This window comes from Balaenoptera musculus, chromosome 11, assembly GCF_009873245.2.
Source record: "Balaenoptera musculus isolate JJ_BM4_2016_0621 chromosome 11, mBalMus1.pri.v3, whole genome shotgun sequence".
NCBI lineage: Eukaryota > Metazoa > Chordata > Mammalia > Artiodactyla > Balaenopteridae > Balaenoptera > Balaenoptera musculus.
In genome coordinates, this window is record NC_045795.1 from 51,870,474 (window position 1) to 51,889,948 (window position 19,475).

Below are 19,475 nucleotides of genomic sequence, written 5' to 3' on the forward strand. Positions count from 1 at the left end.
CTACACAGAGCAGTCTACAGATTCAACGCACTCCTATCAAAATTCCAATGGCATTTTTTGCAAAAGCACAGAAAAATAAATTTTTTAATAACATCTTTATTGGAGTATAACTGCTTTAAAATGGTGTGTTAGTTTCTGCTTTATAACAAAGTGAATCAGCTATACATATACGTATATCCCCATATCTCCTCCCTCTTGCGTCTCCCTCCCTCACCTCCACCCTATCCCACCCCTCTAGGTGGTCTCAAAGCACCGAGCTGATCTCCCTGTGCTATGCGGCTGCTTCCCACTAGCTATCTATTTTACATTTGGTAGTATATATAAGTTCATGCCACTCTCACTTCGTCCCAGCTTACCCTTCCCTCAAGTCCATTCTCTACGTCTGCGTCTTTATTCCTGTCCTGCCCCTAGGTTCTTCAGAACCTTTTTTTTTTTTTTTTAGATTCCATATATATGTGTTAGCATACGGTATTTGGTTTTCTCTTTCTGACTTACTTCACTCTGTATGACAGACTCTAGGTCCATCCACGTCACTACAAATAACTCAATTTCGTTTCTTTTTATGGCTGAGTAATATTCCATTGTATATATGTGCCACATCTTCTTTATCCATTCATCTGTCGATGGACACTTAGGTCGCTTCCATGTCCTGGCTATTGTAAATAGAGCTGCAATGAACATTGGGGTGCATGTGTCTTTTTGAATTATGGTTTTCTCTGGGTATATGCCCAGTAGTGGGATTGATGGGTCATATGGTAGTTCTATTTTTAGTATTTTAAGGAACCTCCATACTGTTCTCCATAGTGGCTATATCAATTTACATTCCCACCAACAGTGCAAAAGGGTTCCCTTTTCTCCACACCCTCTCCAGCATTTATTGTTTGTAGATGTTTTGATGATGGCCATTCTGACCAGTGTGAGGTGATACCTCATTGTAGTTTTGATTTGCATTTCTCTAATGATTAATGATGTTGAGCATTCTTTCATGTGTTTGTTGGCAATCTGTATATCTTCTTTGGAGAAATGTCTATTTAGGTCTTCTGCCCATTTTTGGATTGGGTTGTTTGTTTTTTTGATACTGAGCTGCATGAGCTGCTTGTAAATCTTGGAGATTAATCCTTTGTCAGTTGCTTCATTTGCAAATGTTTTCTCTCATTCTGAGGGTTGTCTTTTCATCTTGTTTATGGTTTCCTTTGCTGTGCAAAAGCTTTGAAGTTTCATTAGGTCCCATTTGTTTATTTTTGTTTTTATTTCCATTTCTCTAGGAGGTGGGTCAAAAAGGATCTTGCTGTGATTTAATGTTATAGCGTGTTCTGCCTATGTTTTTCTCTAAGAGTTTGATAGTGTCTGGCCTTACATTTAGGTCTTTAATCCATTTTGAGTTTATTTTTGTGTATGGTGTTAGGGAGTGTTCTAATTTCGTTCTTTTACATGTAGCTGTCCAGTTTTCCCAGCACCAAAGCACAGAAAATTTTTAAAATTCATACAGAATTTCAAAGGATCATGAACATCCAAAAAATCTTGAGAAAGAAAAAGTAAAGCTAGAGGCCTCACACTTTCTGATTTCAAAAACTTATTATAAAGTTGCAGTAATCAAAACAGTATGGAAATGACATAAAGACAGATGTCAAGCTGAGTACCATCACTAGTTTTCAATCCCAAGGGAGCAGAACATCTTGTACTGATCACCAATCTCAGGCAGCACTTCAAACACTTCTGCCACTGCACCTTGGAATTGGAGTTACCAAGAAAAACACAACTGGATGGGACATCGCTTTACCTACGTGGAGAAGAGACATTGGTTTCAATAGTAGACATCAGTCCCTCCTCACTAGGCAGTGCCTCTGGTGGCCAACACAGGGCAGTTGGCCTGTGAGCACCCTTCTTAAGCCACAGCAGAAAGGCCCCAATGCTTCCCCTGTGGAGTGTGAAAGCTGGGGACATGCCTGAGGGCCATTGTGTACATACTAAAGCAGAACAAAGGAACACTCTATTGCACTTTGAAACAGGGAAAGATACTCCGACACAAGGTGATAAGCCCTGCACAGGCTCTCTGGGTTCTTTATCGCTTGGTAATGCTGTGTTCCAGGCCCGAGGCCCATTCTTTTTTTTAAGGGAACATACATACATACGTTTATTTAATTATTTATTTATTTATTTATTTATTTATTTATTTATGGCTGTGTTGGGTCTTCATTGCTGTGCACGGGCTTTCTTTAGTTGCGGCGAGTGGAGGCTACTCTTCATTGCGGTGCACAGGCTTCTCATTGCGGTGGCTTCTCTTGTTGCGGAGCACGGGCTCTAGGCACATGGGCTTCAGCAGTTGTGGCATGAAGGCTCAGTAGTTGTGGCTCGCGGGCTCTAGAGCGCAGACTCCGTAGTTGTGGCGCACGGGCTTAGTTGCTCTGCGGCATGTGAGATCTTCCTGGACCAGGGCTCGAACCCATGTCCCCTGCATTAGCAGGCGGATTCTCAACCACTGCTCCACCAGGGAAGTCCCTGCAAGATGGATTCTTAACTGCTGGACCAGCAGGGGAGCACGTCGCCGGGGCCTTTCCAGCTCCGTGGAAGCAAGAACTGACTGCTGAGGGATCCGAGCCCTCGGCTAAAGATGAAGCACAACCTTATTTCCTGCACTCAGAGTCAGTTAGACACCCAAAGGGCGCGTGGACCGAGGGAAGGACAAACTGCAGAGAACAGGAGCCTGGACAAGAGACCTGCAGAGCTCCCCACGTCCAGCACATTGATCCAGCTTCCTCATTGTGAGGGTTCGGCTTTTCACACCGCAGCTGTGGGTCGAGCGCTCGGCATCTTTGGTGGAGGAAAGCAGTTCATAATCCTCCTTGCTTGGTTTTTATTACAGTGCTTTTAAGGTTGACATTAAAGAGCGGCCGTGTGACTTCTGATACTGTACTACAGTGTCTGAACTGCTTTGTCTGATCTCCTCCTTCTCCTGGTGCCTCAAGGGCGGAGGACAGAGGTGGAGCCCCACCCCTGGGGTGACGTGCCCACAGGGGGCCTGCGATGCAGTAGAGTCAGCACACAGGAAGGCTCGTTCGTGTGAGATGCTTCCTTGACCTCAAGCAGAGCTGTGCTCCTGTGGGCGGTGCTGGGAGGTTCCATAGCAGAAAGGAGTCCTCAGACCCGGCTTTGTAGACTGTGGATTTGGACCTGACCTTACACTGGGGATCATGATCCTCTACACCACGCGGCTGTGTGTGGCTGAATGAGATGAGTGATGTAACTGGCAATACCGTAGGCAGACACCGATGCTGATGAGAGGCAAGACAGTTATTGTCGTGATGGGATGGAGGGTCCCCCCAGGTCAGAGAGGAAGGTGTTGCTTTGTAGTGATCCCCACTCCCCATAATTCCTTTCTTCTCCTCCTTCCTATCGCTTCTTCCCTATAAGCCTTTCATCTCTCTTCTGCTCCTTAAAAGGTATCCCTTTTCCTTCCGCCCTTTGCCTTTTATACCCCAGCGCTTCACCAAAACGGAAGGAAACCATTATTCAAAGAACTTTGCTGAAAGAAGCAAGCAGCGCCGGGAGCCGGGCCGGCGTCTGACCACAAAGGGCTCCCTCAGCCTCAGGGACTGAGGAGGCCTTTGGGTGTCACTGAACCCAATCCCTTCGCCCTGAGAGTGCTGCTACCACACAGTTTGTTCTGTTTTCTTGAAGACTCTAAGCCCTTTGACCAGGACTGACTGCTCCTTTGCTTACTGGTGACCCAGGACCGTGAATCCAGTGTTGTTCACTGATTCACGGAGAATATTGAGGTGGTGTGTGTCCTTTTTGAGGCCTGAGATCTTTGATCAGGTCATTGTCACCCAAGATCCCTTGTAAGCCCCTGGTGTGTGGGGCTCGGGGGAAAGGAGGGAAGGCAGGCGGGCCTTCTCAGAGCTGAGCTGCTGGAGGCTTTCAGAACACGTGGCTGGACCCCTCCCCCAGGGATGCCGATTCAGTGCTGGGTGGCCTGAGAATCTGCATTTCTTCTTCTTCTTCTTTTTAAAAATATGTATTTGGCTGCTCTGAGTCTTAGTTGCGGCACGCGGGATCTTTAGTTGCAGCATGCGAACTCTTAGTTGCGGCATGTGGGATCTAGTTCCCTGACCAGGGATCAAACCCGGGCCCCCTGCATTGGGAGCGCGGAGTCTAAGCCATTGGGCCACCAGGGAAGTCCCAGAGTCTGCATTTCTAACAAGCTCCTGGGAGGTGTGACTTGCTCTGGGGACCACACACTTGGAGAAGCAAGGCTTGAGGGCAGAGGTTGGCAGATGATAGCCTGCCAGCCAGTCCAGCCTGCCACCTGTTTTTGTAACTAGTTTTCGTGGAACACAGTTACTCCCATCCTTTTGCATATTGTCTGTGGCTGCTTTCATGCCACAGTGGCAGAATTGAATAGTTGTGTTGGAGACCATATGGCCCAGAAAGCCCGAAATATTTACCATGTGGCCCTTCACAGGAAAAGTGTGCCAGCGTGTCCTCTAGCACGTCCTTAATGCCCTGAGCCCCATGGTTCTAACTACAGGAATAAGACCCCACTTTATTTCACTGGCTCTATACTCTAGGACCCTTACTGCCAAGATGCCAGCTCTGCTAAGCATTGCATCATGTTTCCTAGAGGAGAAAAGCATGAGACCAGTGATCACTGCTGTTTATGTAGCTCTTTGCAGATCACAAAACACCTTCAGACCCTGCAGCAACCTAGATGGTGCCATGCCCATCTCATGGAGGCACAGACTGAGGCTTAGAGGGGCCAGAAAGTTAGTGATGAACTTAGGTCTTCGGTCCTCCCTCCCTACCACTCTGCCTCTTGGACACAAGCCCACATTGGTTGAACTTCGTGTATTAGTCATCTCTTACTGCGTAACAGATTACCCCCAAGGGTAACCGTTTTAAACAGCAGTAAATATGTATTATCACTCGCAGTGTCTGTGGATCAGGAATTCAAGATCAACTTAACTGGGCAGTTCTGGGTCAGGCATTTTCCTGGGGCTCAGTCAGGTGTCTTCCGGGGCTGCAGTCAGTTAAGGCTTGACTGAGCCTGGAGATCCACTTCACCAAGGCAGTCCCTCGCCTGGCTGGCAAGTTGGTGGGAGGGCTCTGCTCCTCTCTGTGTGGGCCTCCCCGCAAGACTGCTTGAGTGTCCTCACAACGTGGCTGCCAACTTCCCCAGAGCCCAGGAGAAGCTGGATCCTTTTTATGACCTAGCCTCGCAAATCACATAGCATCATTTCTGCCACACTCCGTTCAACAGAAACATTTGAGAGGAGCCTGCATTCAAGAGGTGTGTCAAAGAATTTGTAAATATATATGAAAACCAGCCCCATATGCAGATTTCCATTCAGTTGCCTGCTGGGAATATTGAGGTTCTGTGGTTTCCCTCAGAGCAGGCCTTTAATTGATCATAGATGTCACACTAAAGTTCCAAGCAAGAGTAAGGTTAAGTCACAAACTACTAGCATCACGTAGGCCTCAAGCTTTGTTCTGCTCTGCAGCACCCAAGGGTCTCCTATAATGGTACTTGGGGAGCGGTCAAGCAGGGCCAGAGGGAGACACCCACCCTCATGGTGTGTGAGAGTGGGAAGACGACCAAGAAGAAAGTGGTTTGAAATACCCCCGGGTGATTCACATATGCATCTCCAGTGGTGCTGGTCCCCCCACTCCCATTTGAAAAGTGCTTTCCTAACTCTATCTTCCCCATTTCCCAGATTGGGAAGCAGAGGCCCGAAGAGGCACAGTTTCTTGTTGAAGAAAGCAGCAGGTATTAAGCATACTTCAGTAAAGCTTAGTCGGGGCGCATGGATTAAATTTGCCCTTCCAAGTCTTTGTATTAATTAATCCTTATCACAAGCCAGCCGAGTACATTTCTTGTCAGATCTGTTTCCAGGCAACGTCTGGGTCTAATGGGTGGGTCCCAGACCGAGTTTATTCTTCCACATCCTGCCACCTCTGTGGAATGTGCTTCCAGTGTAGGAACTTATCCAGACAGATGGTAAACTCTGATCTCATCCCACCAAAGAGGGACCGTAGCTCCTAAATCTTTCATAAGCAGTGTTTGGTCACCCTCTAGTGGGTAAATGGAAAAGTTCGCCATGCTTGCTGAACAGAAGCACTGCTGATCTGGAAGGGGCGTGGAGGTGACTGACAGCACTCAGCAGGTATAGGGAGCTGTCATCTTGAGCATGATACAGTTCCTCGATGGTGCAGGGAAAGGGTGCACGCTTTTCCCCTGTCATCTCCTCTGGCTCAATGTGTTAATAATCTGGTTTATTTGAAACAATGCAGGAAACAAAAATCTAACAACTGTATGTGCATGTGTGTATATTTCCTGATGCAGAGAGTGAGTGTGATGGTTAACAGGATTGGCTAAATTTTTTCTGTAAAGGTCCAGATAGTAGATACTTTAGGCTTTGCAGCCAAAGGCCATGCACTCTGCTGTAGTAGCATGAAAACAGCCTTAGATAACGCTTAAATGGATGGGCATTGGCCGTATTTGTGGATTGTACATAACAGGCAGCGGGCTGTAGGTGACCATGGCCCACAGTTGTCAACCCCCGTGAAAAAGAAGGAACTGGATTGTGTTCATCTCTCACACGAGGTGGTAGAGTCCTCAGGGGTGGGGACTCGTGACCTGCTCACCTTTGGACCCTGAGTACCCAGCACTGTGTCTGGCTTGTAGCAGGTGCTCACGGCGTGGTTGCTGACCTGAGATGGCTCTGATGTCAGCCTCTGCAATATATCAGCTTTCTCCCAGGATTTCCTGGTCTTCATTGAGTTAAAAACAGCAACTCTCTGAATCGGATGTTTAAAGCATCAGAGCAGATAAGATTTGCAGCCATCCCTGTTTTCTTTCCATCTGTCTCTATTTTAACTGAACCAAGGCGCCACGGGAGAGGCCAGCAGATAATAGGCTTTGTAACGATGAGCTCGAGCACTGCCTGGTGGCCCAGCGTCAGTGGGCAGCTCTGGGGAATTTTGTTTTGCAGAACCAGGCATGGGTTTGCATCAAGGCATCTGCTCATTTTACCAGAGCTTATTTCTGCCCAGAGACTTGTGCTTGGGAGGGGTTGGCTGGTGGCATTCTAGGTGATGCTCCGAACCAGCACAGCAAGAAAACAGAGCAGGTGCTGGCCTCTTTAGCCTTGCATGTGGCTGGCCCTCAGGGCAGGTTTGTGGTCTGCCAAATGCTCTGTTGTTGCCATTATTAATCACAATAGTGGTTATCGTTTATAGAGCATCTTGTCTCATGTGAATTCTAGAAGATACATTTTATCCCTGGGTACAGATGAAGAAACTGAGGCACGGAGAAATTAACTGATTTGGGGCATGTTATTGATATTATGTGACACCATAGTTAAAAGTCAGGACTAAGTTATGTAACACATAGTTAGTGCCTGTTTCTCCATTTGTAAAACGGTCCTGATGAAAGTTATTCAGAGGGCAGCTGTGTGGGTTAAAGTGAGGTGAGGCATGTAAAGCTCTTCCTTACTCTCTAGGACATAATATGCTATTACTATTACCTGGGGCCTGGGCACATAGTAAGTGCTCAAAAAATATTGGTTAAAGAGATAAATGTTATTTGCCCAGTCACACAGCTGGTAAGAATTCAAAGCCTGAATCTTTCTACCAGGCCAGATGGCCTTGGCATTGTACCATTTAACCAAATAGGAATGGAGGACATGGTAACCATGATATTGAGGGTGTCCACACAGGCAGAGAGGACAGAGCTGAAGGGTCAGACGCTCCTGGTTCACTTAGCCTGGCATCTTGTTGGGCATCTTGCCCATAGGAGAGGCCTCAAGTTCAGCCCATATGTCAGGGGGCTGGACATAGGTAAGACTCCTCGGCTCCTTACAGGTGTAAAAACCTTGAACGATAGAGAAAAGGATCCTGGGAAAGGAGGAGGGGACGGACTCCTGAGAGTCATTGTCAACCCTGTTAATAATACTAGCATAACAGTAATAACTGACCCAGCAGCCAGCTGGTCCCAAGCACTGCTGTGCATATATTAACTCACTTTGTCTTCCAACAACCCTATGAGGAAAGTTTCTGTATCCCCATTTTACAGATAAGGAAACAGGCTCAGGTTGGTAACTTGGCCAAGGACAGGCTGACTCTGGAGTACCTGATTTCCCCACTGAGCCAGCTCTGCTTCTCAGTCTGACGTAACCACGAGTGCTAGCATCACCCCAGCCAGAGAACGGGGAAGCGGAGAAGGGGAGGAAGACATCAAGACCCGATGCTACAAATTAAAATAACATCAGACTAGACGTTTGGTTCTGCTCTGACCACTAACTAGCTTTAAGCTTGTTGATCCCAAACATCTCCTGAACTTCTCTTCCAGCATTCACATTCTTTGGCCCTCAAACCACTGTGGAATGAGTCTTGACTTTGAGAAAAGGTGCTGTCTGGAGACTGACATCCGATGCCAAGCCATGGGTCCGTCTCCTGTGGAACTGAACTTCCATCTGACCTTCGTGTATTGGGTCGGAGCCTGTGGGAGACTCACGTCATCAGATGGGATGTCTTTGAGATCTCAGAGTCTTGGCTTTCCCTCCATCACCCAAATGTTGCCTGGCTAACTCCCATTGACCTACTTAATCTTAAACTGCCTCTGACCCTCCAGACCTGGTTGGGTCCTTGTGCTTTACATTCTTGTATCAACCTAGTTTCCTTTCATAGGGCTTAACCACAGTTCATAGTCGAATATCCATTGACCGACCTTTTCCAGAGGCAGAGACCATGTCTGTTTTCCCATGTCATTGCACCACCAGTGCACACTCAGTGAGTTTTTTTTTAAAATAAATTATTTATTTTTGGCTGCATTGGGTCTTCGTTGCTGCGCGTGGGCTTTCTTTTTAGTTGCAGCAAGCGGGGGCTACTCTTCGTTGTGGTGCGCAGGCCTCTCATTGCGGTGGCTTCTCTTGTTGCGGAGCATGGGCTCTAGGTGCACGGGCTTTAGTAGTTGTGGCACATGGGCTTAGTAGTTGTGGCTTGCGGGCTCTAGAACGCAGGCTCAGTAGTTGTGGCGCACGGGCTTAGTTGCTCCGCGGCATGTGGTATCTTCCTGGACTAGGGCTTGAACCCCTTGTCCCCTGAGTTGGCAGGAGGATTCTTAACCACTGTGCCACCAGGGAAGCCCTCAGTGAGGTTTTTGAATGATTGAATGTTGTCACGTGTGTGTGGTATTAAACATGGCAGGAGGAGACAGCCTGGCATGGTCACATTGTTTGGTTCTCTCCTTGCAGGACACGTAAGAGTAAGTCTACAGTAGCCAGTTTCCAACGCCACTTTATTGCAAGGAATTAATATGGTCAATGGTCTAAAGCCCATTGAGGTATTTTGGAGGTATGCTGAGCTCACATCTGGATTAACACAGCTCCCCGGGGCAAAGCCAGCCGGAAACAGCTGATGCGTTGCTCCCAGGGTAGCCTAGTTCACTGTCAGAAGTCACCTGTCTGTTTTCAAGGCTGAAGGACAGATGGTGCCCATCCCGGTTCCAGGCTAAAGTCAGAAAGAAAGCAGCCAACCCGTAGTGCCTCGAAAAAACCCTGGCTCATAAGAGATGCTCAGTGTACATTTGAATAAATGAGACCCTTTAAACTCCTCTGAGCAGCAGAACAGCTGTCACAAAGTTCAGAGGCTTCAGAGGCAGGAGAGAACTCACAGACAAACTCAGTGTGTCTTTCAGTGTGATTTTTAAAAATCTAAGGCATCTGTTTCCTTGGTCCACAGGACCCTAGAATAAGGAAGCTGCGTGGGGGGCATGTGCATGCGGAGGGTCCAGCAGGGCTGTTGGAATCAGCTCGCTGACAGTCTCAAGAGGTCACGATGTTGAAGGTTTTCAGTTTTAAAAAACTTTCTTCATAGAAAAAACACAGATATCTGGTACCATTCAGGAAGTGGGGTGGGTGGGGCAATCAGTCTCATTCCACAAGGCAGGTAATTGAAATATTCAGTCCAGTGCATCATCCCTATTGCTTTCCTCCCCTTGTTATCATTTGTTCAGGTCAATATTCAATATTTATTATCTCTGTAAATATTAGAGTCAAGTGTTACAGTGAACACTTAACTACAAACAGCTGCTAATAGTTTCTTTTGGTATTTAGTGACGTTAATAACGTACATATTTTTTAAGAATTTGCTCACTTTTCTTCGTAGCTAATTCACCTTGCATTTTTCTAATAGCCTTTCAGTAAAGTTTCCCACAAGCCATTCCCATCAGATAATCAGAGTTCTCATTTTTATCTTGGATGCATTTCTCCTGGGGATCTCCCTTCACCTTGGCATTCCCTTTACCTTTCTGTTGGGCTGACTTTCTGGTTTCCTGGATCCCTTGTCTTCCTCTTTCTTGGCTTCCTCCCTCACTTGGGGTGGAGCAGATTCCCTAATAGACTCACCAGGTTAAGAAGAAGGTAAAGTGACAAAAGGCACGGTGGTGATGGCCTTCACCATGCCTGTCTTTTGTTTTTGTTTTTTTTAAATATTTATTTATTTATTTGGCTGCGCTGGGTCTTAGTTGCGGTACGCAGGATCTTTTAGTTGCGACATTGGGGATCTTCCCTGACCAGGGATGGAACCGGGGCCCCCCTGCATTGGGAGTGTGAAGTCTTAACCACTGGACCACCAGGGAAGTCCCTGTCTTTTGAGTCACTCGGCTCCGATCTGACCTGGTTACCTTCTGTGCCTGGGGCGTTTGTCATGCCTGGATTTCCCCTCCTTCTGGGGATTACCCTCACCTTTCTCCCACAGAGTTCTGTTGGTTTACTCAGTAGTTCCTCTTTTAGAGTTTATACCCTCATTTTGTTGGGTCATATCCTTCAGTTGATTACTGAGAGAGAAGGTGTGGAAGGTGGATTTTTTTTAGATGTTGCATATCTGAAAAAAAAAAAAAAGTCTGCCTCTTGCTCTTCATTGATTATTTTCCTGGGTAATTTCTGGGTTAGAAACCACTTTCCAATTTGAAAGCATTTGCCATTATTTTCTAACATTCTGTCTGCTTCTGGAAAAGGTTAAAAGCCTTTCTGTTTTCTGATCCTTGGTAGTTCTCTGATTGTTCAAAACATCTTCTCTTTGCACCTGAGGTTCTGAGATTTCTGAACCTCGGTTGGGTCTGTTTTCATCCATTATGCTGGGTACTCAGGGGAGCCCCTTCCAAAAATGTGTCACTTTTGTCTCCTTTCCTATTCATCTCATTCTGATGATAATTTTAGAAGGGTTTGGGGAAGGAACAAAGTTAGATTCATGTGTCCATTTTGACATCTTTACCCAAAAGCCTAAAATACATGCTGAAGCTACAGGAATTGGTGCTAGCACAGCAGTCAACACAGATGAGTGGAATGAAGATTCCAGAAACTGACCCAAAATGTGAGAAGTCACCAGTAAGTGATAACAGATCACCTGACCATCTGCTAGAAAAAAAATAAAGTTGGACTTTCTTCACCCTGTATATAGAATTCAATTCTAGTTTGTTTAAAGATTTAAGTATACACACAAAACTATCAGAAAATATAGGAGAATATTTTTATAATCTTGTGCTGAGGAAGCCCTTCCTAAGCACATAGGAATAGAAGAAGGCTCAAAGAGCTACCAGTTAACTGTGTAAAAATTTTAAACTCCCATGTGACTAAAGACTGAATTTTAAAAAGCTGGATGGGAAAATATTGCCACATGTGTAGTTTGTTACCATCCCTGTTATGTAAAGATTTCTACAGATCAGTAAGAAAGAGATTTTTTTAAAATGTCGATAAATCAGAACTAGAAGTGGCTAATAAGCACTTGAAAAGATGCTTTTCCATCCTCACGACTGATCAGGAAAATGCAAACTAAAATAAGAAGGATACAGCACATCTGTTCTTAGTGTGTGGTCCCTGAACCAGCAGTATCCCCTGGGAACTTAGAAATGCAGATTCTCAGATTCCTTCCTGGACCTACTACTAATCACAAACTCTGGGGGGAAGCCCATCCACCTGTAGGTTAACAAGCCCTTCAGTTGATTCTGACGTTTGAGAACCATCGCTGGGCAGCTGAGAGAGTGAACAAATGACGTTCAGTGTCGTGGATGAAATCACAATGTTGAGTGAGAGAAATCAAACATGGGAGCACGGACGATAGGATTCCATCTCTGTGAAGTTCCAAAACAGGATGACAGAAACCAGGGGAGTTGGGACCCTCGGAGGAGGGAAGGAGTAACTAGGCGTGATGGAGCCCCCCCCTCCGCCGCAGCGGTGCTAAACATGTTCTCTTTTTCTTGAGTGGGTGCTGGTGACACAAGTTGGTCCAGTTTGTGAAAATTCATTGAGCTGTTCACTTAGGATTTGTACACTTTTCTCTGTGCTGTACTTCAGTCAAGCAGTGAAGGGCAAAACATGAGATCTCTTTTGTGTTTTAGTCAGGTTTTTAATCATTTAAAACCCGGGCATTTAATGAGGTTGGAAGGGAAGAGCAGGCATACTCAGATGAGAGGATGAATCAGCACAAGTATTTTGATGAGTAATTTGACAGTACCTCTAAAGCTTAAAATATTCTAGAAATTCCACTTCTAGAAATCTATCCTGGAATTCAGGTTTGCAGAGGTATACATTATATAAGAATGTTCCCTGGGTATTTTTTGTACAAACATAAAGGAGACAACTTAAATTTTTCTCCGTAGGGAACTGGTTACATGAATTATGGAAAACTGGGCAGCTGTTAAAATCGACATAGATCTGGAAAGAGGTCCTCGGTGGCATGGCTGACTAAAAGAAACAAGTTATAGGCACCATATACTGAGTGATCCGTATTTTTAAAGGAGAAAGAAAAGGATTTGCAGGTGGTAGTTATAAATGCAAGCGAAAGAAGTTAGGAAGGCTGGATGTAAAATTTTTATATTGGTTTCTCGAGAATTTACAACTGGTGTTTGTGACTTCTTTGTGTGTTTTATATATAGTTTTTATACTGCTGTGCTTATTTTTACCTGCACTTATCACTTTCTTAAACTTTTTTAAGTCTTAGATTTACCATTCAAAAAAAAGGGTTGGCTTAAAATAATGTTTATCAGTGAAAAAACAAACAGTATTTTTGTAGTCTAAACAAATAAAGATCTAGTTACACACACACACACACACACACGGAGCTGTTTTTGTAGAGTGCTTTTCATCAATATTCGTTATAGTGAGACAAGAAGTGTGCTTCTGGATATATTTCACTTACCTAGGAAATTCACTTGGGTAGAGTAATTCTTTTCTTGACAGTTCTTTTCCTGTGTTTGCTGGTGAGATCTTGGGTCAAAGATTTCTGTTTTTTGAGAGACAGCTCAGTTAGTGATATTATCTCCGTGTGTAAAAGATGACCGCCGCTAGCACTTTAGACAGAGCGTCTCTGGATAGTGAACTCCGCCTGCTTTAATAATGATAACCATTTTCACATTCAGAGCCAAGAGCTGTTAGCCGAGCCTGTTTAGCTGGCACAAGCTTACGCTGGCAACTCTTAAACTCTTGCACACTCCTGGAGAGACAGCTGCCACGTTGCAGTGGCTCTTCCTGTGGTTATTTCCTGTGTGAATCAACAGAGGGCCCTTCTGACCCCTTCAGTTTGAATCAAGAAGCCCTTGTTGTTGTTTCAGACCCTACCATGCTGGATGAGGTGTGTTACCTGTCTTACTGATCCAGCGGAATAGCACACCTGTGTGTGTAGATGACCTGTCAGTTGTGATGAATTCCAGACCAAAACCCCATGGGTGTCGAGGCTTGGCCCTTTCTGGGATTTTATCCTGTTTTGTGCTTCTTCACTTTCAATAAATTCCATTGCCACAGATGTAAACACAAAAATACATCTCCATTAAATGTTTCTTCGGAATTCATATACGACATCAAGCAGATAAAAGAACATCAACTTTCAGCTCTAGGGAGGGGAAGCAGCAGCACTTAGAGTCTGTTCCCTGCTCCCCAGCACAGACGTCCGGACCTCGCCAGGGAGGTGGGTTTGTCTCAGTGAACAGTTTAAAAGGTCCCCTGGAAGCCTGTCTGAGGGCTAAGTGATCCTAACAGGAAGTCTTCTTTCCTAAAGAGGGGCCTGAACTCTTCCCCCTGGACTGTCCACTTCTAACCCCATCCTGAGGTCTCTGGCTCCCCTAAACTGGATAGGTTGTAAACTGAGCCCAGGTCAGTCCTTTAACCTGTTCCTGTTTCATCTTTCCAGCTGAGGAAGTGACACCCTAATCCACTGGGGAGTCTTTCCAGAAACCCGGGGGTAATTCCACTTTATCCTAATCTGATATATCAAATCTGTGAAGGTCCTGTCTCCTTCTGAAATTTGCCTTGAATCACTCACTTCCCAGTATTCACCAGCATCTTGGTCTTGGGCGCATCATCTTCTTCCACTTGGATTATTACAGCAGTCTCCGAACTGTTTCCCTACCCCTACCCCCACTCTGCTTGCCTGTTCTCGCCATGCAGTCAGAGTGATCTTGCAAAAACTTAACCTGATCTTATCATTGTCTTGCTCAGAATCCTCCTGTAGCTCTTAGGATAAAGTACAAAATCCTTAGGTGTCCTGGGCCCACGTAATCTGACCCTCCCCAAGCCCTCTAACATCTTGTACCCATGTCCTAACGTCCTCCACTCTCCTGCAGGTTCTAGAAGGCCCTTCCCCTGCAGCCCTCTGCCCATGCCATGCTCTCTGCCTGGGACGGTGTCTTCTGCCCGTCTTACTAGCTCCCAGAGGGTCTTCAGGCTCTTCCTCAGCACAGCCCCCTCTGACATTTGTTCCTCTTGCCAAAAAGGTCACAGCCCCCGTCACAGACCCTTGTCACACACTTTATTTCCTTCAGAGCATTTTCCCAACTGTAACTATTCAGATATTTCCCCCCATGAGACTCTAAGTCGTGCATGAGCAGGTCTGTTTGGTTTCTGCCCTGCTCTACCCTCGGGGCCCACGGAGCAGGAAGCCTGGCCTGTGGCATGTGCTCAGGGCAGGTGCTCAGGTGTCAACGCCGAATGACCAGCTTTGTGATCAGAGTCAGTTTCATGTCTTGTCCCACATCCCATGGAGAGAGCTGAGACAGGAAGGAAACCGCTTGCCCCGAGTTACACAGCAGCCAGGTCTGCTGCCAGAGTCCGTCCCACATGCCTGATGCTGTCTCCTGGGAATAGGGTTTAGATGCCAACTTTCCTTCCTATGGGTTAGGAATAAAGTCCTCCTGGGCCCTGGAAAGCACACCTCGCCGTGGCCTCCCTCCTTGAGGACCAGAGACTCACACAGCGTAGACCAGCATCCTTCCTTCACTCAGTGGTGATGTGGTGGGGCTTCGGGCTGGTCTTGCTCTGTAGCAGCAGTGAAGTCGGGTGACCGTTGCTGGAATAAATGCATAACTTATGTCTTGTTCCCTTGACAGCTATCGGGAGCAGATTCCAGCCACAGATGTGTGTTGTTTTGCCCCTGTTTATTAGTGCTGACATTTAAAAATCGAGGTCATCATGTACAAACTTGAGTTTCTGTGTTCTCCCTGGGGTGGGGGTGGGAGAAAGATGGAGAAAACCAGCCCACAGCTGGCCGGAGCTGGGCAGAGACTTCCCCCAGAAACAAGGCGTGGGTTTCTTGTTTGTCCTGGTCTCTGCCCTGCCTGTTCTGTTCATTCATTTTACCTTCCTGGCATTTGCAAGAATGTGAGCTTGCGGCCAGATCACATTTGGTACATGTACCCATATATATGAGTAAAAATTGTGATTGACACTTTGTATGATTACTTTTTTCTCTGTCCCCACTTCCTCCTCCTTCTCCATTTTCTCTTCCCCCTCCCTTTTCCTTTCCACGGCCTCTCCTGTTTCACAGGTTCTGGGACTGCTGGTATGGACACTGATCGCTGGAACTGAGTACTTCCGGGTCCCTGCGTTTGGCTGGGTCATGTTTGTAGCTGTGTTTTACTGGGTCCTCACCGTCTTCTTCCTCATCATCTACATAACGATGACCTACACCAGGATCCCCCAGGTGCCCTGGACCACGGTGGTAAGGAAATCATGGGTGTTCTTCCTGTTCACTGCCCATTAGGTAGGACGGAATTTAGTCCTTCTCCAGACAATTCGGGATTGTCTCTGCCAACAAAGCAGAGGGCAAAGTCAGGGAGAACCCAGCACAGGTGTTTTACACCTGAGCGTGAAACAGCATTGTTGGAAGGTCCAGGAATTCCTTTTAGGCAAAGTAGCAAACCGGTCCTCAGAAGACTGAATCAAGAGAAGCTCTGTTCTCTGCGTACACTCTTGTTTTATTAATTCCCTATAAACAGTGTCATCTAGGAACAGGTGTGTCAGGGCATAGCCTCAGCAGATCTTCTGGCCTCCAAACCCCTCCTGGGGCCGTGGCTTTAACCCTTTGTGTACCAGAGTTCTTTGATGTTGAGAGGTGAAGAGTTGGAATGAAAAATGAACGTCACTGTTAGAACAGCTAGGTGACCTCACACTGGGGAGCAGGAGTAGGTCAAGAGTGACTGGATTCTTGTCCTGACTCCATGCTGGATGCATGATTATTACAAAGGGAGACACAGCCTGGGGGCGGGGCGGGGGGGATAGATAAGAAAATGTGTAGATTACAGAACCTATCTTTGTCTGCTTGGGCGCCAAAACAGAATACCCTAGACGGGAAGCTTCAGTGACAGAAATTTCTCGAAGTTCTAGAGGCTGGAAGTCTAAGGTCAGGTGTCAGTACAGCTGGTTTCCGGTGCAAGCTCTCCTCCTGGCTTGCAGATGCCTGCGATCTTGCTGTGTCCTCACATGGCAGAGAGAGGGAGAGGATGTGAGCCCCCTTTCGTCTCTTCTTACAAGGGTGCTAACCCTCTCAGGGGGACCCCACTCTCATGAGCTCCTCCAACCCTAATTACCTCAAAGGCCCCGTATCCAAATACTATCACGCTGAGGGTTAGGGCTTCAACATATGAATTTGGGGGGACACATTCAGTCCATAATATTCTGCCCCGGGCCTCCCTGGTGGCGCAGTGGTTAAGAATCCACCTGTCAATGCTGGGGACACGGGTTCGAGCCCTGGTCCGGGAAGATCCCACATGCCACGGAGCAACTAAGCCCGTGCGGCACAACTACTGAGCCTGCGCTCTAGAGCCCACGAGCCACAACTACTGAGCCCACGTGCCGCATCTACTGAAGCCCACGTGCTCTAGAGCCTATGCTCCGCAACAAGAGAAGCCACTGCAATGAGAAGCCTGCGCACCGCAACGAAGAGTAGCCCCCACTAGCCTCAACTAGAGAAAGCCTGCGTGCAGCAACGAAGACCCAACACAGTCAAAAATAATATGTAAATAAAAATGAATAAATTTATAAAAAATACTAATATTAATAAAAATAATAATATATTAAAAAAAATTCTGCCCCCCCAATCATGACCATCTCACATGCAAATACATTTGTTCCATCTCAACATCCCCCAAACTCATTCCAGCATCAACTAAAGTCTTGGTCCAAAGTCTCCTTTAAATACCATCTATGTTAGATATGGGTGGGGCTTGAGGTACAGTTCATCCCGAGGCAAAATTCCTCTCCAGCTATGAACCTGTGAAACCAGACAAATTGAGTGCTTCCAAAATACAGCGGTGAGACAGGTACAGATAGACATTCCCATTTCAAAAGGGAGAAATAGGAAAGAAGGAAGGGGTGACAGGTCCCCAGCAAGCCCAAAAGTTACAAGGCAAATTCCATCTGATCTTAAGGCTCCAGAACAATCCTTTTTTTGGTTCAGTGCTCTGCCTTCCCGGTGCATTGGGGTAGCAATGTCACCCTGGTGTCTCTGCAGGGTGGCCCTGCCCCTGGGGCACTGGGTAGGGATATCCTGACTCACAGAAATCCCACCCTTTGAAACTGAGGAGGAACCAGCCTGCCCACTGGGCCCGCGATGGGAGTGGCAGCCCTGATGATCTCTGAATCACCTTCGGGTGATTCATTCTTTTCGTGAAAGATAAAGCTATTTCGCAGTCAAATAGTTCTATGGTTCTGTCCCATAGAATCCAAGAAGTTCCACAGCCCTCCTTCATTTTGGCCCATCTGCATCCCCTTCAGTTCAAACTGGTAATGTTTCTACTGGTATAATCCCTTACCTATTCCTGGCTTCTGCTAAGATGGTCGATTAGATCTGTGGTTTGTACCTGTAATCTGTTTATCAAAAGGCTGTTCGGCCACACCCTGAGTGTTCTCTTCTGAAAGAGCTTTCTCATTTTTCGCAATATGGCTGAGCTGAGAATTTTTCAAAACCTTCTTTTTTGTTTTGTTTTTTTTTTTGTTTTTTTGGCTACGCTGTGCGGCATGCGGGATCTTAGTTCCCTGAGCAGGGATCGAACCCGCACCCCTTGCATTGGAAGTGCGGAGTCTTAACCACTGGACTGCCAGGGAAGTCCCGGTTCTGGTTCTTTTTTGCTTAATGATTCCTTCTTCAATTCATCTCTCTCCTTTTGCATTTTCCTCCAAGCTGTCGGGGGAACCAGGCCACTCCTTCGGCACTTTGCTAAAAAAATTTCCTCAGCTAAACGTTCGATGTCATTGCTTGAAGTTCTCCCTTCCACAAAACACTAGAACACCTTTCAGACAAGTTCTTTGCCACTTTATAGCAAGGATCACCTTTCCTCCAGTTTCCGATAACATATATTCTTCATTTCCATCTGAGACCTCACCAGAATCTCCTTAAACATCCATATTTCTAGCATGTGCCTCAGAACTCTCCAGCCGCTCTTTATTAGCCAGTGCCAAAGCCACTTCCATATTTTTAGCTATTTTGTGACAGTTCTGAAGGGACTCAAAGTCTTGGTCTCCTGACTGCTGGTCGGGGTTCTTATTTTGCTGACCTCTGGCCTAGAGCATCTATTAGTCTGTCTCTCCTCCAAGCCTAAGCCTCCTTCATTGATTTATTACATTAAGAACTTAAAATATTGCCTTTAATGTTACTTTTTTTTTTTTCTTGTTTAACACTGCTCCCTTCTGAAACTCCCTGGTTTGAAAATGCTCTGATTTGCATTTTCAGAATTTATCATCGTGAGGTGTGTCCGCATTTTATAGCTAAGGAAACTGAGGTTTGGAGCCTCCTGACTTTGCACGGGTTCACGCACAATTGGGCCCATGTCTCTCGACTTCCATCCAGCAGTTTTTTCTGATGTCATCCTGCTCCGGGAGCTCCTCTGCCGGAGTAGTGATTAGAACCCTGGCCAGCAGTCAGGACACCCCTCCATGTTGGGGTTCCACACTCACACGTGTGAAGAGACCAGAAAGTCATGCAAGTGAGCATGTTGAATCCTTGCCACCCAGATGCACTGACTTAAACAACCTCAGGGTATTCTTCACAGAGAAGTAAGCTGGAAATGTGCTCCCAGGATCGCTAGATCTTCTGTTGTTGTTTTTTTTTCCCCTTCCTAAGAGAATCCAGAAATCTGGGTTTCTGTGTAAACTCCCCCAGTTTTAAGATGTTTACAGCCAAATTTTGAAAATTTTACTCGCTGCTGGCAG

The 19,475-nt window shown here is 46.3% G+C and overlaps 1 protein-coding gene across 3 annotated transcripts in view; it reads left to right on the top strand.

The window, feature by feature from the left end:
• CMTM8 (CKLF like MARVEL transmembrane domain containing 8) overlaps positions 1–19,475 on the top strand; it is an 84,823-nt gene that overhangs the window by 63,030 nt on the left and 2,318 nt on the right. For all 3 annotated transcript variants that reach the window (XM_036867815.1, XM_036867814.1, XM_036867813.1), the window contains exon 2: positions 15,814–15,987. In XM_036867815.1, coding sequence (XP_036723710.1) covers positions 15,814–15,987 — 174 coding nt within the window. The remainder of the gene's footprint in view (positions 1–15,813; positions 15,988–19,475) is intronic.